The 13671-nt window shown below is 59.1% G+C and overlaps 7 protein-coding genes across 7 annotated transcripts; all 7 read right to left on the reverse strand.

Moving 5' to 3' along the window:
• Positions 1-816: 816 nt before the first annotated feature.
• Positions 817-1374, reverse strand: LINJ_16_0010 (anti-silencing protein a-like protein; the record flags this gene model as incomplete). Its single annotated transcript, XM_001464453.1, has 1 exon — positions 817-1374. The coding sequence occupies one exon, from the start codon at positions 1372-1374 to the stop codon at positions 817-819; it is 558 nt and encodes a 185-aa protein (XP_001464490.1).
• A 458-nt stretch (positions 1375-1832) lies between these two features.
• LINJ_16_0020 (conserved hypothetical protein) lies at positions 1833-2957 on the reverse strand (the record flags this gene model as incomplete). Its single annotated transcript, XM_001464454.1, has 1 exon — positions 1833-2957. One exon carries the CDS (start codon positions 2955-2957, stop codon positions 1833-1835), a length of 1125 nt encoding a protein of 374 aa, XP_001464491.1.
• A 534-nt stretch (positions 2958-3491) lies between these two features.
• On the reverse strand, positions 3492-4136 carry LINJ_16_0030 (conserved hypothetical protein; the record flags this gene model as incomplete). Its single annotated transcript, XM_001464455.2, has 1 exon — positions 3492-4136. One exon carries the CDS (start codon positions 4134-4136, stop codon positions 3492-3494), a length of 645 nt encoding a protein of 214 aa, XP_001464492.1.
• A 490-nt stretch (positions 4137-4626) lies between these two features.
• PRMT6 (arginine N-methyltransferase, type I) lies at positions 4627-5724 on the reverse strand (the record flags this gene model as incomplete). Its single annotated transcript, XM_001464456.1, has 1 exon — positions 4627-5724. The coding sequence occupies one exon, from the start codon at positions 5722-5724 to the stop codon at positions 4627-4629; it is 1098 nt and encodes a 365-aa protein (XP_001464493.1).
• Positions 5725-6410: 686 nt separating this feature from the next.
• LINJ_16_0050 (conserved hypothetical protein) lies at positions 6411-7364 on the reverse strand (the record flags this gene model as incomplete). The annotated part of the gene is made up of 1 exon (XM_001464457.1): positions 6411-7364. The coding sequence occupies one exon, from the start codon at positions 7362-7364 to the stop codon at positions 6411-6413; it is 954 nt and encodes a 317-aa protein (XP_001464494.1).
• Positions 7365-7962: 598 nt separating this feature from the next.
• On the reverse strand, positions 7963-9936 carry LINJ_16_0060 (conserved hypothetical protein; the record flags this gene model as incomplete). Its single annotated transcript, XM_001464458.2, has 1 exon — positions 7963-9936. One exon carries the CDS (start codon positions 9934-9936, stop codon positions 7963-7965), a length of 1974 nt encoding a protein of 657 aa, XP_001464495.2.
• Positions 9937-10894: 958 nt separating this feature from the next.
• LINJ_16_0070 (putative peroxisome assembly protein) lies at positions 10895-13528 on the reverse strand (the record flags this gene model as incomplete). The annotated part of the gene is made up of 1 exon (XM_001464459.2): positions 10895-13528. One exon carries the CDS (start codon positions 13526-13528, stop codon positions 10895-10897), a length of 2634 nt encoding a protein of 877 aa, XP_001464496.2.
• Positions 13529-13671: the final 143 nt, after the last annotated feature.

Here is a 13671-nt window from a genome sequence, read left to right on the forward strand (position 1 = left end):
GCGGGTGTTGTGGCTGGACTGCAAAGGTAGGGTGGCGGAGCTGCGACAGTGCCGGGCTGTCATCAGATCAGCAGGATCTCTGCCTTAGTGCACCGTAGCTTCAGTGGCGATGACGACTTCTTATTCTTGAGAACAGATGTATTACAAAGTCACTCTGCGCATTGCACAAGACCACGCCGCTGCTGAAGATAGAAAAAGATTACAGCACGGATGCACTAATTCCGGTGTGCCTCATGTCTGCCACCGCGGCTGGCATGATATGTGTGGTAGAGGCATTGGGGCACAGGGGACCTTCTCAACCGAGCGAGCCACTGCCTCCAACAAACAAACGAACATGGGGAACCGCTGTCAGGTAGGCACGCATATTCTCGTGCTGCTGCTTCGTCAAGAGAAAGCCACTGTGCAGCAAAGATTGTTGTAGTCGAGATGAGACCCAGGTGGGGCTGCGTTCCGTCCCCCATCCCCGCGCGCGGTGGATATTTTGGCGAACAGACGACGATATGAGTCTACATCTTCAGTGTCTCAGCAGCAGCCTCGGAGGGCACCGGTGCTGCCACGAACAGGTATTCCTCTGCAGATAGCTGTGTGGCCGTATGTTGTGTGAGAAACTCAGAAAACGTTATGGCAGCCTTTCGAAACATCCGGTGGCAAGGTTGCAAAAAGTCTTCTGAGTCATCATGACCATGGAGTCACGCGTCTCAAGAGTCTGGCCGCTTACGTCCTCGGTGCCGTGTATGCAGCTGCTTTAAAACAGGGGTGCAGGGCAACGGCACCCATTTACGAGCGCTTCACGGGAAGCGATGCGGTGGAGGAGGTCTATGATCGCGCTTCATTCTCTCTTTTCGCGCGTTTGCAGGGGCTGTCGGCGCTATCGCAGGTGCTATCGGCGTCCGAGTCTGAGGGCGAGGCTGTTGCCGGGCTCGGTGCGTCCCAGGAAATATCCCGCAGTTTAGGGTAGCACTTACCAATGTGGCGGGTGAGCATGTCGGCTGAGGTGAAGACATCTGGAAGATCGCCCTCGCAGGTGACTGTGATGTTGTACCCAATGTGGAGGAATTCGTCTCCCTGGTACTTGAGTGAGACGATCAAGGCAGTGGGACCGGTCGGATCTGGGATGTCGGCCACGTTGGGGGGATCGCTCTCAATAGTGAACTCGTGCCTGCCGAGCGTTGTGAAGGGGCCAACCTCCATCTCGTCTAGCTCCTGGTCTACAGGGAAGTCCCACACTGGCGACCAGGTGAAGGTCACGTCGATAGCATCCTTAGGTGGCTTTTCAAACACGTCAAGCACTAGGTGCAAGCGAATGGGGGTGTCGAACTTGCTGGGGTTCGGGCCCAGCACCTGCACTTTGCGCAGCTCCACCCGCGTTGTCATTGGTGCCTTGCCTCGCAGACGGGAAGTGAGTGCCGCTGAGAGAAAAGCTGGGAGTCTTCGGCGCAGTTTCCGGGCAAGTAAACGGAGGGAGGGGGTGAAAAAGCAGCGAGTTGATGAAAATCATTGAAGGGAACAGAAGGAGACACGCGGAGGGGTGAGGCTCTGGTCGCTTCTGTGCTCGTGCTCGTACCAGAACAAGTTTCGTGCTTTGGCATGCGCAGGCCGCGTTCGACAGGCGGTGGTTTTAGGTGTTGGCGTGGCTGTCGCGCAGGGGAGCAGATGCGCGCGCTTGTACGTTTTTTTCTTTGCTGTGTGTTCGGCTACCCTGTTTCCTTGGCACCGCCTTAACTTGTCTTGTGCATTGCTTAGCAAAACCCAGCAACGGCACACGCGCGCGTATCAACAAACTGGCGAACAATCGAGCCTCCTCTTGCGCGTCGACGTGGACGAGTGTCTCGCTACAGTCGCCCGGCTGACCGCCGTGCCATGTCAGCTGTGTTGAGAGAGTGCCAGGGTAGCACGGTAGCGCTTCCAGGCTGATTCAGGTGCCATTTCTGGTGGTGCTTCGCGAGCTCGTATTCCTCGATGGTGGCGGGGAAATCGCGATCGGTCGGTGGGCGGATGTAGTGTGCACTGCGTCGTCCAGCGCTGGGGTGGGCATAGCGGCTCTCGTCCTCGTACCACTGCGCCAGCCAGCCCCGCTTGCGCGAATGCGTTGCAAAGTTCTCCAGCCCTTTCCTCTCCGGCAGCTCCTGCTCCATAAAGGTGGGGAACTCCTCCGGGTGTAGCTCCTGGTAGAGGCCCTCGTGAGACATGTACACATTTGTGAAGGAGCCACCGGCCTCCTCGAGCAGCTGGATTGCTTTCGCCGACGCGTTCTGCAGCTCGATGTGCAGCGGGTAAGGTACACGCTCCACGTTACCGGCAAGCAGTACCATCCCCGGCCACACGACTTCGCGATCGGCGATCACCTTCGCATTGCGAAGGTGATACAAGGTGATGGTCTCATTCGGGTTTAGTCGGCCTGTATCCACAGCCCACAGCAGTTTGCTGAGGCTCAGTCGCGAGAAGGACGCCTTGCCTTCGTACCGGTTGCGCGGGCCGCCGGCGGACACGCGTGGTGCCAGCATGAAGCGAGGCGTCATCTTCCGCTCCTGCCACTGCCCCTTGGCAAAACCACGCCGCGCATCGTTGTAGCTACGAGAGTACTTCCAGCTACCCCCGATCTTCATCCATCCCATCTTGATGACGTTATGCCCGCTGCGAGGCCCAACGTACTCGGGTGACTGCGTCAGATCCATCCAGCTCTGTGTTATCTGCGGGTTGATGTACTGGTCCCAATGAGACCATTTGTGCGTAGTGGTGCGCTCATTGAGCCGCGTCCCAACAACGGGGAGCGGGTGATCTGCATCGAACTCTTTCCTGCCCTCATAGTCCTTCCAGCTGAGGCGCGGTTTGGCGAGGAGGTTGTTCTCGTAGATGAGCGGGAAGATGGACTGTACGGGGTTAAAGTGGAAAGGCACAGTTTGACGAACAGGATGAAACAGGCGGTATCGCCGCTGTACGGCGGAGATAGAGAGCATGATCGCCCTGTTACGGAGAGACGGGGACGTTAGGCCACATGGAATGGGTGTGGGGAGAGCAAGATGAGGGGAGGTGGAGAAGGACAGGTGCACGCTGGTCGAAGAAAGCGAGAGAGGTAAAAGAACAAAGGAATATTGTCTGCACATCTCCGTATCGCCTTGCACAGGCGTCAAAAGGAGAGAACTGCGCAAGAGGCTTGCAGCTCCAGCTGTGCGGCGTCGATTTGCTGAAGCAGTGGGCAAAGAGAGAGAGAAACGATCGGCAGAATGTATCTCTCTTCTTGACGTACTCTACAACCGTCTACGGCACGGCTGATACATACCTGCGAAATAGTCAAATACGTTCCACCTCTGGAGCAAAGAGGCAGCCACGGGTGCTCTACATTACATCGTACTGGAACAAACCACCGGAGTCGCAACTCATCAGCAAAAAAAAAACGTGTACCGGAGCTGTTCATCCGACTCCGGTGGAGCGACATGAAACTACCCTATTGGTGTTCGCCCTTGTTCGGCGCTGTCGGTAATGTTCAGGCTTCACAAGAGCTGCAACGCATCGATGGCCTTCAGAGCTTCCGCAGCCACCTCCTCGGCGGAGACAGTGGCATCGATGCCACGGTAGCAGTGCTGGTAGGAAGTGGTGACCTCTATTCTGCGCACATCGTAGTGCTCGTAGTTTTTCGCAATCGCCGTCGCCTCTTCGGTGTTTTTGGATGGGTCAGCCGCGGTGAAGATGGCGCGCTCCAGCGCCACTGCTAGTGGGACCTGCAGCTCAAAGACTTGCTGAGGAAATATCCCCGACGTCTGCAGCTGAATCGCGTCTGCGCGCGTTTGCGGGAAGCCGTCCAGGACCCAGCCCTTACCATCCTTCTGCAGAGTTTTCAGCTCGCCGAGCACACCAGCTGGCATCGCCATGTCTCCGGCAGCCGCGGAAGTAGCAGCAACGTGCGTGATGCCATAATGGGCAGCCAACTTGGCCGCCAGCGTGGTTTTGCCGCTGCCGGGTGGGCCGGTGATGATGATGTGAAGGGGGGTCGGCCTGCGGAAGGCCTCCTCGAGGAAAATGAGTGGGTCTGCCGGCATCTCCAGCACCAAGTTGTGCATCGCTTCATCTAGAATCGACTGAATGCCCTTCGACTCAAAGTACTGCAGGGCGGCAGCGGAGATGGTCCCGGTGGACATTGTGTCGGCGCGCACAGTAGACAGGCAAAGATAGAGGAAGACAGTACGGCGGGAGAACGTCGACACGTGCGTTGCCGGCCAGCGCTCTCTTACGCAAGCTGAGGGTCGAAGAGTACCAGAAGAGGAAGGAGGGGGAGACGACAAAGAGGCCGTGACACAAATGGGCGTAGTGTAGAGGCGGCAGCGTGCATACGGCAAAGCTGCGATGAGCCGGGCTCCCTTCCATGGAGTGGTGGACAACAGAGGGGCGGGAAGAAGGGGCGTGCCTCGTGGTAGGAGGGCATAGAGACACCACAACAAAGCCACTCCCGTGCACTCCGGCACCTCTCTGCGTTGCACGGAACCTACGTGGAGAAACACCCCGAATCCGCAGGCAGTGGACGTGCGCTACTAAGAGTGCGAGATAGGGGTAGGGCAAAGATCGGGAAGTTAATCGCGACGTGTGGCACTCATTAAGCCGTGGCGCGCAAAAAAGGGATCGCTGCGTTGGCTAGTTGAGCTCGAACTCGATCTTGTAGTACCGCTGCGCAAGGTCTTCCGCCGTCAGTCGGAGGGTCAGCTCTAAGTGCTCATCGAGGCGGTGAAACGAAACGGTCTTCTCATCGCGGAACTCACGGGGCAGGAGAACCGTGGTCTGCTTCCAGTGCGTTGGTGGGGCGAGTGGAGAGGTGTCGAGGATGGCGTCGCCGTAGCTGACCTGAAACCACAGAGTAAAACCCTCCACAGTGAACCGCCCTGTCTCGTCGAGACTAGCCCTCGCGGAAGCGCCGGTGACGGAAGTCGAGAAGTCAAAGGTGCGTGCCGCCACGATGTTGGCGAGCTCGCCAACCGCAAGTGTGTCAAAGCAGCCTTCCCAAAAGACTACACCGTCGTGCAGTAAAGAACGCTGCGGCATGACGTCCACCAAGGGCGACGTCGCGTCAATGTGCTCCTCGAAGTCGAGTTTGCCGAGGGCATGCAGGGAGACACCGTCGACGGAGTCCCAAAAGGCGGCGAAGGTTTCCGCGTAGTAAGGCTTCAGCGTGATGGGCGCCACCAGGAGGCGCCCGTGGGACGGAAGCATGCAGACGGTAAGCGAAGACTGAAGGGCTGCGTTCACGTCGTGGAAAAAGTCACGGGCTCGTAGCACTGAGGGCAGCATGCACTCATGGAAGAGGTAGAAGCCCATCCACTCCGATACTACAAGCGCGACGCCGCCGTGGAGGCGAACGCATGGGTGTTCGTTCAGAAATGCCTCGACGCCGGCAGCGACAAGTTTCTCGACCGTGGATGCGATGACGGTGACGCGGCCAGACAGGCCGTTGTCGGCAAAAACGCGCTGTTGCAGTTTCGCGATGGACGACGCCTCAAGAGAGAATACGTGCGCGGCACCTGATTGGGCTGCCCAGCAGGACAAGATGCCTGAGCCGGAGCCCACATCCACCACCACCTTGCCCTCAATAACAGACCTGTCAGTGAGGAGGGCCTTGTAGAAGTCCATGCGCGGACGATCGCGAAGCATCACCTTGTGGACGCTGAGGTCCGCGTAGCTCTCAAAGTATTGATCATCCTTGGAGGCGTTAGATGCGTAGTCCTCTTGATGCTGCATGCGGCCGACGAAGAAAAAGTGGCGGCTGAGGTTGAAAAGGAATGACACAGACCCTCGCGGTAGGAGGGAAGGGCGGAGAGGAACGGCTTAGCACAGCAACGGCGAGAAACACGTAGAAAATAGGGATGAGGAAAGCGAGGCAGAGAGAGAGAGATAGTATGGCACACCCGCAGTACCATCCGCTACCCGCCGGTAGAAAAGAACAGGCATGTGCGTCTGGGAACACTGGCGGAAGGAGAAGGGGGACTGATGGGCTGCGCTTACCACTCTGGTTCTGACGGCGGTTTTGTGCTGCTTTCGAGGGCAAGGCAGACAGCAGACAACGACCCGGGTCACACGGCAGCGGCCGTATTCTTTACTCGTGACTGTGGAAACAGAAAACTCGTTTAGGATGCGGTGTCGCCTCTCCTCCTGGTTTGCGTGGATACGCCAACCAGCCAGCCTTACTTTATTTGCAGCGTCCGTCAGAAGGGGGAGGGGAGGACGCTACGCTGCGCAGTGTGCCAAGATCGGCGAGAATACGTCCACCAACAGAACAAGGTGGATCATGGCTGCTGTCGGGTTCAGAAGGTGGAGAAGCAGCACCCGCTACTTGGGCCACAAGCACAAGTACCTGGAGTTTACAAATGCTGGAGGGAGCAAAGTCATGTTGACGCTTTCTCTTTCTTTTTTTTTGCTGCGCGCATTTACTCGATCTGGAAAATGGATGCGACACCCTTGGAGAGCTTGCGAACGCGCTGGAATAGCTGGCACGCCCGCTCGGCATCTCCGTGACTTTCGGCGAGGCGCGCCTCCTGGTACGCATTAAACGCCTTCACATCTGCCTCAGAAGTGAAAATGGCGGGTGTACGGTGGTAGAGCAGGTCTGCGCGGCAGATGTATTTGTGCCCCTGCAGCACCGGCGCCCCTTCGTGTAGCAGGTTGTAGTAGAAGAATGCGGCTGAGCCCTTCTTGGGGTAGACGGCTCCCACCCGTTGCGTTGCGTTGCCGCGGTACTGGTTCTCCTTCTCGTCCAGGTACATGACGTTGCACTGCTCACCCGCAAAGATAAAGGTCTCTCCGCCATGCAAGCAGTCATTGAGGTAGATGAGCAGCGTGTAGAAGGAGCGGGTATTGAGGTCCAAAATGGTGGAACCGTCCACGTGGGGCATAAAGTGGCCACCGGGGTGGTAGCGGCCGAACAGAAGATTTTCGGAGAGGGCGTGGGGCACCCACGTGCCGGCGAGCTCACGCTCGAAAAACTCTTCGGCGTTAGGCATATCTTCCGAAAAAAACTTCGGCTTGAGAGAGACGACACGGGCAATGCGCTCGTACAGCTTCGCCGAGAGGTGCGGAAAGTTCGCCTCGATGGTGTCCACGACGCGCACCGCTTTAGAGGCGCTGTCGCACGTGGCTTCTCCGTCGGCGTCGTGGTGGTTTTTCTGGAGCCAGAAAGTGTAGCCCACCTTCTCGCAGGCCGCCACGAGTTGGTCGCACTCTTCGTGCGTCAAAAAGTTTTCGAGCACAATGCAGTCGGCCTTGCCGTCGCCTACGGACACCATCGCCGGCGTCGGGAACTCGGTCACATGGTCAAATACATGGTCAATGATCTCCTTGTTGAGGGGTTCCCCCTTCTCTATGATGTTGTTGTAGCTGAACATGGCCGCATGCTCATGTGCCCTACACAATGCTGAGACGAAGCACCCACGTGGGCGCTGGCAGGTGGCTCCCGCAAACGCCACCCACCAAGTCCGAGTTGCCGGGAGGCAGGCAGGCAGGCAGGTGGGAGGGGCACACGCCCTGCTGCACACAACAGGATTGGGTGCAAGGGAACGCAAAGGACGCGATCGAAAGAACGTGAAAAGGGGAAACGCAGAGGCGGGGTAAAGTGAGCGGAGGGAGATGAGACACGAGTGCGGCGTGGCCTCCACGTTAGTGGCTCATCATCTCAGGGCAGCGCCTCAAGGTCGGCGCAGCAAGGCATCGCCTTCTTCTTTTTGCCCACGTTTCGTCCGAGACGACACTGGCGGCAGATGCGGGAATCCTTGAAACGAAGATACGAGTGTCGGGAGGAAGAAGAGCCCCTCTCATGTCTTGGTGGCTCGCATGCCCTTCGTTGGCGTTCGCCTCTCGTGTGTGGACGGTGTTTGGCCCCTTCATAGCGGCGTTATACGAAAAGAGAGATCAGGACGGCCGCCGTTAAAACTGGTATGCCCGCACCGAGGGGCCGCAGACACCCGAAGTGCTGGCCTTGGGGAGCTAATCCAAAAGAAGTGCACGCACCGCGAGACGTGGGTGGAACCACGCCTTCTCCTCCTCGCCCTCCGGCGCCGCGCACATGGATATTGCGGCCCGTTTTGCAAGCTTTAGAAGCTTGTCGTCCTGCTTGATGTGATTCCGGAGGGTGGAGGTAATGGGGGCGAAGGGCGGGATGGTGTACTCTTCCAGCGCGCTGTGCTTGCCAAGCTCCGCCACGTAGGCACGACGCTCTTCTGGGAGCGAGTCAGCGCTGATGCAAGGCGCTTGGAGCTGTGCCGTAGGTTTTTTGGTGTTGGTGACGGTGTGGAAGCGTGTGCTGTCCATCTTGCGCTCGTGCGTGGACTGCATCGGCGTCGAGTTGGCGTTGCAGGGAAGGAGCAGAATGCTGCTTCCCTTCATGCCCATGCGGCCTACACGCCCAACGCGGTGGATGTACGACTGCACAGTAGCCGGTGGCTCAAAGTGGTACACATAGTCGACATCGCGCACATCGAGCCCAAAGGCGGCGACATCGGTGCAGAGGAGAATGGCGCCCGTGCCCATGCTCACGGTGCCGTCGCGCTTCCAGCCGCTCGTGAAGACCTGGTTCTTCTTCTCTGCATCTGAGAGGGCTTTCTTCGGCTTGCGGGTCTCGTTGCTGCGACTCACGTGGGTGAGGAACTGGTTGTACTGATCGATGCGGGCACTTTCCGTCATGCCCTCGTACATCACAAACACCTTCGGTATGTACAGGAGTGGGCGTGCGCCCTGGCACAGAACAGAGAAAAGCCGCTGCACAAACAGAAGAACACGAAAGTTGTTGAAGAAGACAAAGTGCTTCTTCGACGCGTGCAGGTTCATGAGCTGGACGAAATACGGCAGAAAGTTCGCGGCGTCGCACACGACGAAGCGGTTGCTCAGCTGTGAGACAAAGTCGTCGTTGGACCGCAGCGCCAGCGTGTGCAAGGTGCTATCACACTCCGCGCACACCTTCCTGGCATACACCTTGAGCGAAGGCGAGGTGGCGACAGTAGCCCCGACAAACGCAAAGTCCATCCACAGCCGTGCGCCGGCCGTCCCGGGCTCTTTCTCGGGCACAGGCCGCTTCTTCGCGGCTGACTTGCGGCGGCGCGGAGACGGGCTCACAGGGTCACGGGTACGCCCATAGGCAGCCACAAACTGCTGCACTGTGTTGCGCATGTCGGTGGAGTTGTAGAGCAGGTCTGCCTCGTCAAGGACAACAACGAACCGTGCCTCCGATGTGGAGTAGAAGCGTACACTATCACGAGAGATACTGCCCTTCTCCGCATCGGTGTTTGCTTGCGCTCTGCGAGCAAGGTAACGCTGCCGCGTTGCCTCATCTTGCTGTGCCAGGAAATCCGTGATATCATCACTGGAAGGGTCGAGTGGCGTCTTTTGAGCCTCCTCGAGCATCGGAAGCAGCTCGTCAAAGTCCTTTGGAGTCGTGACGAGGATCGTGCCCGCACCACGGGCCCCACGCTGGAGGTGCTGCAGTACTGTCGCAGGCTTCTGGACAACGCCGTCGCAGAGGACGAACTGGATGTTGAAGGGGTAGCGAGCCGCCAGGCTGCGGCCGACCACGAATGTCTGCTCAGCCAGCGTGCGCGACGGCGAGAAGATGACGCCGAGCACGTGACGAAACAGGGGTGGTCGCTGATGCGACGCCACATACGCTTCGCAAGATCGCACGCACCGCTCCATGATGGGGAGAAGAAACGCGAGGGTCTTACCACTTCCCGTTGGTGCTTCGACGACAGCGCTTGTACCTGCTTGCGTGAGGACGCGCAGCGCGAGCGCTTGCACGGGGGTGGCGTGCGAAAAGAAGAAGACATTCTTCAAGGCGAAGATGGATGCCTTGTGCAGCTCCGGTCGAATATCCTCCCATGGCAGCTCCAACGCATCATCGTGCCACGCCTTCTCCTCCGGCTCCCATGTGCGCCGAACACGCTTGGCAGTGAGGGCAGTGAGCGACATAACAACAGCACTGAACGTCGAGTGGCGCGCAGATGGAAGTTGTGCCTTAGAGGGGGGGGGGCAACAAGGAACAAGACGGCGAATGTCAACGTGTGAGCAATCGAAAGGAGTGTGGGCAAGCCGCCCCGGCGCGAGGCCCAAAGACAAACTCGACGAAGCAGGGAAAAGACGAGACGAGAAGAGGACACTTGATCACAGAGAAAGGGTGAAAGTGTGGAGAGAGAGAATCCACGCACGCGCGCTGGCAAGTTCACGTACCTGGGTAGCAAGTGAAACGGATAAACTTACGTGGCAGCCGCACGAGCAGGTAAGGTACATCGGTAACCGGCGCTGCGCTCTGGAGGCGCAGCCCACGGAGAGGGAGAGAAAGTCAGACGCAACTGTGGCGCTGTGGCAGCTCTGGTCTCTGCCGCATGCGCAGCGATAGCGCCTACCCGTCTCTTGTGTCGATAACGCTTCCAGTCATGCCGAGGATGTGTCTAACGGCTCCATCACTCCCCCCCCGTTTCATTCGTGTCGGACTTGGCGCACCATCCGTCAGGTGTAGGACAGGCGTAAGCGCTACGACAAGCAGAAGAGGATGAGCACAAGGGCGTACACAGCCAGCCTCTGTACGAGGAAAATGAGATGGACACGGGTGGAAAGGGGCACACACTGCATCACCCCTACGTCCACCGCCTTCACCCCCCCCTTCGCTTTAGCGGACTTATCTTTCCTGGCACATGTCCGTGTGCATGGTACACCTCCTTCTTGCAACGGATGGGCATCAACAGCGGCCGTGCTTGGGTGGGCAGAGATGAGGGGATGTTCGGTGACAGAACAATGCCATCCGTCACGTCTGACCCCAGCGCTGTCTGCGCGTCCCTCTTTTGACATCAATCCTGCACACCAGCAGGCAAGTGCGCCGCGCACCTGCGCGAGGGCGGCATAAAAAAAGGAGGGCAATGAAGATGCCCTCCTACCCCTTCGTGGACTTGTCGAACGTCTGCTTGAGGGCTTCGTACTTTTGTAGGTCTGCCTTCGTCACAGAGGGCTTCAGCTGCGCTCGAGCACGGAGGAAGTGTTGCATGCAGACCGTTATCGGCTTCCGCTCCTCCTCGGCCGCTGCCGTTGCAGGTGGGAGTGCAGAATCAGGAGTGTTAGCAGCCCCGGTCTCCGCTAACGCATGAGTGGTGATCTGCTGTTGCAACTCCTCAAGGGCGTCCTCTACGGCAAACATCATGGCGTCCGAGCAGAGAGCGAAGAAGTCGGCGCCGGTGTACACAAAGTCCAGCGGTTCCAGCACTGCCGAGAGATCCACGTCGGCGCTCATGTCGAACTTGCGGGTCAGAGCCTTGAGCGCAAAGAGCTGCTCCTCGCGCGTAGACGGGATACCGAGGTAGCACAATCGATCGAAGCGACCGGGGCGCAGGAGTGCGGGATCGAGCAGGTCTGGTCGATTCGTCGCGCCAATGATGAACACGTCTCCACTTGCCGTGCCGTCAGAGCGCTTCTGGCCAACGCCGTCCACCTCCACCAGGAGCTGCGATACAATGCGGTCCATGACGCCGCCGGCGTCGCCCTTCGCGCCACGCGCTGGCGCCAGCGCATCGATTTCGTCGAAGAAAACAATGCACGGCGAGTTGTCCCGCGCCCGCTGAAAGAGGAGCCGAATGTTCCTCTCACTCTCACCAACATACTGGTTAATCAGCTCCGGGCCCTTGACAGATATAAAATTCATGCTCATCTCTGTGGCGACAGCCTTCGCCAGAAGCGTCTTCCCGCAGCCGGGGGGGCCGTAAAAGAGAACCCCAGTGCGCTTCTTCATGCCCTTCTCGAACACCTCAGGGTGTAGGATGGGGAGCTGAATCATCTCCCGCAACTCCCGCTTGGCTTCCTCCATGCCGCCCACGTCGCCCCAGCGAACGGGCTGCAGCTTGGTGGAGACCATGCTGTACCCGTGCGACTTGAGGTAGGACTGCACCACGGGCTCGCATGAGACGTCGCTGACGACCGCCAATGCCTCTCCGGTGCACCGCGCGCACTGCGCTGCATCGCGGACACAAGCCTCCACAAGCGACAATATGTCGGCATACGTCAGACCGACCGCCCAGCCCGCGAGCGTCTTGGGTGACAGAAGAACGCTCGCATGCACACGATGCTGCGCGCAGCTCCACTGCAGCAGCGGCGCGATGAACGCTGCTCGGTCCTCCTCGGATGGGTTGCCGCACTCCAGCACACCGTCTGCGTTGGTGGCACGAGCTGCGATCATGGGTGGCACAGCGTCAATCGATTCGCACAGAAGAAAGAGGATGCGAGGTCCGGGCGGTGGACCTCCGGCCACTGTCGCTCGGACGCCGCTGCTCAACTCGTCAAGCACCGATAAGAAGTGCGGGCACAGGTCCGCGATTGTGTGCGCGTTGTGGACAATCAGTACCGTCGTCGCACCGCATAGCTCGCCAAGAAATGTCCGGGTTAACGTCTCCAGCTCCGCCTCCTCCATCGCCTCGGCGGAGGCAAGGAGGCAGGGAAGGCCAAACGCCGCGACAGCGCACTCGACAAACTCGCGCGGCAGGTTCTCCTTTACTCCGTGGACAACAAAAGTGTGCACGTCGCACTCCAGCGATGGCGTCACAACACGGCGAAGCTCACGACAGAGGCGAGCGTACACCTGGACATCGGCAAGCCCGTATGCTGGTGATGGAGCCCAGACCGGTGTGTGTTCCCAAACGTGGCTGTTTCGCTGGTGCACGAGCGCCACCTCGACGGTGTCTGCCTCGCCGCCGCAGTTGCGGAGAACACCAAATGACACTGGAGTGCCACCCCTCTCCAGACGCGTCACGCGCAGGGCGAGAAGGTGGCGGCAGGAGGCGTTTTCATCCACCCACGTTTCGTTCCATTTGCGGACCTTATGGGACAGCACACGCGACACACTCTCCAACACATCTACGCCCTCCAGTCGCTGCGCCGCTGCGTGGAGCGTGTCCTTTTCAAGGTAGAGTACGTCGCCGGTGCTGACGAGGCGTCCCTCCCAGGCGACAGCTGAGGCTGCGCCGAAGAGTGCGCACAAGTCAGGGTAGTGGAGTCCGTATAGCTCTGTCAGAGTCGCGTCGTTCACAGCAGGGCAAAAAACGATCTTCGTGAGAGCGTGCGTCTGTGCGGCGGCCGATCTGTGAAGAAGCTCTCCGGAATCATCTTCTACAGGCTGGAAGGCATCCACAGGAAGGCACAAAACCGTGTTCGAGTAGTCGACTGACTGCGCGGACGACATCAACATCTGTGACGGATGACTGTAGAAGGCGGCACGCACGTTGCGGAAGAGCTCGGGGCCCACCGTCATCATCGCGCCGGAGGACGAGCCCGTGGGCGTGGACCCCAACTCATTCACCACAAACACGCAGTTGTGGCAGCAGCCGCTCACCTTCACGATGGCCTCGTCCTCGAGGAGCAGGTTCTCGAGCGTGTGTGGCGTGGCGAGCGCCGTCGAGCCACGGAGGCTGTTGTCCAGACGCACAGCGACACACGCGGCCGGGGCGTCATGGTGGTGGTCTTCTCTCGCGACGTCCCTGTCCGCTCTGTCACCAACAATGGGCGTGGGAGGGAGAACCACCATTGTGACTGCCGTGTCAGCGCTTAGGCTGCAGTGGGTGGACGGGAGCAGGTCCACGACACGCAGGGAAGGGTAGGCGTCTGTGCCGTCGACAATCTGATGCAGGTGCAAGCTCGCGTGATTCTGCGCGATCTCCGACTGCAGCG

The sequence above is a fragment of the Leishmania infantum genome, chromosome 16 (assembly GCF_000002875.2).
Source record: "Leishmania infantum JPCM5 genome chromosome 16".
Classification (NCBI taxonomy): Eukaryota; Euglenozoa; class Kinetoplastea; order Trypanosomatida; family Trypanosomatidae; genus Leishmania; species Leishmania infantum.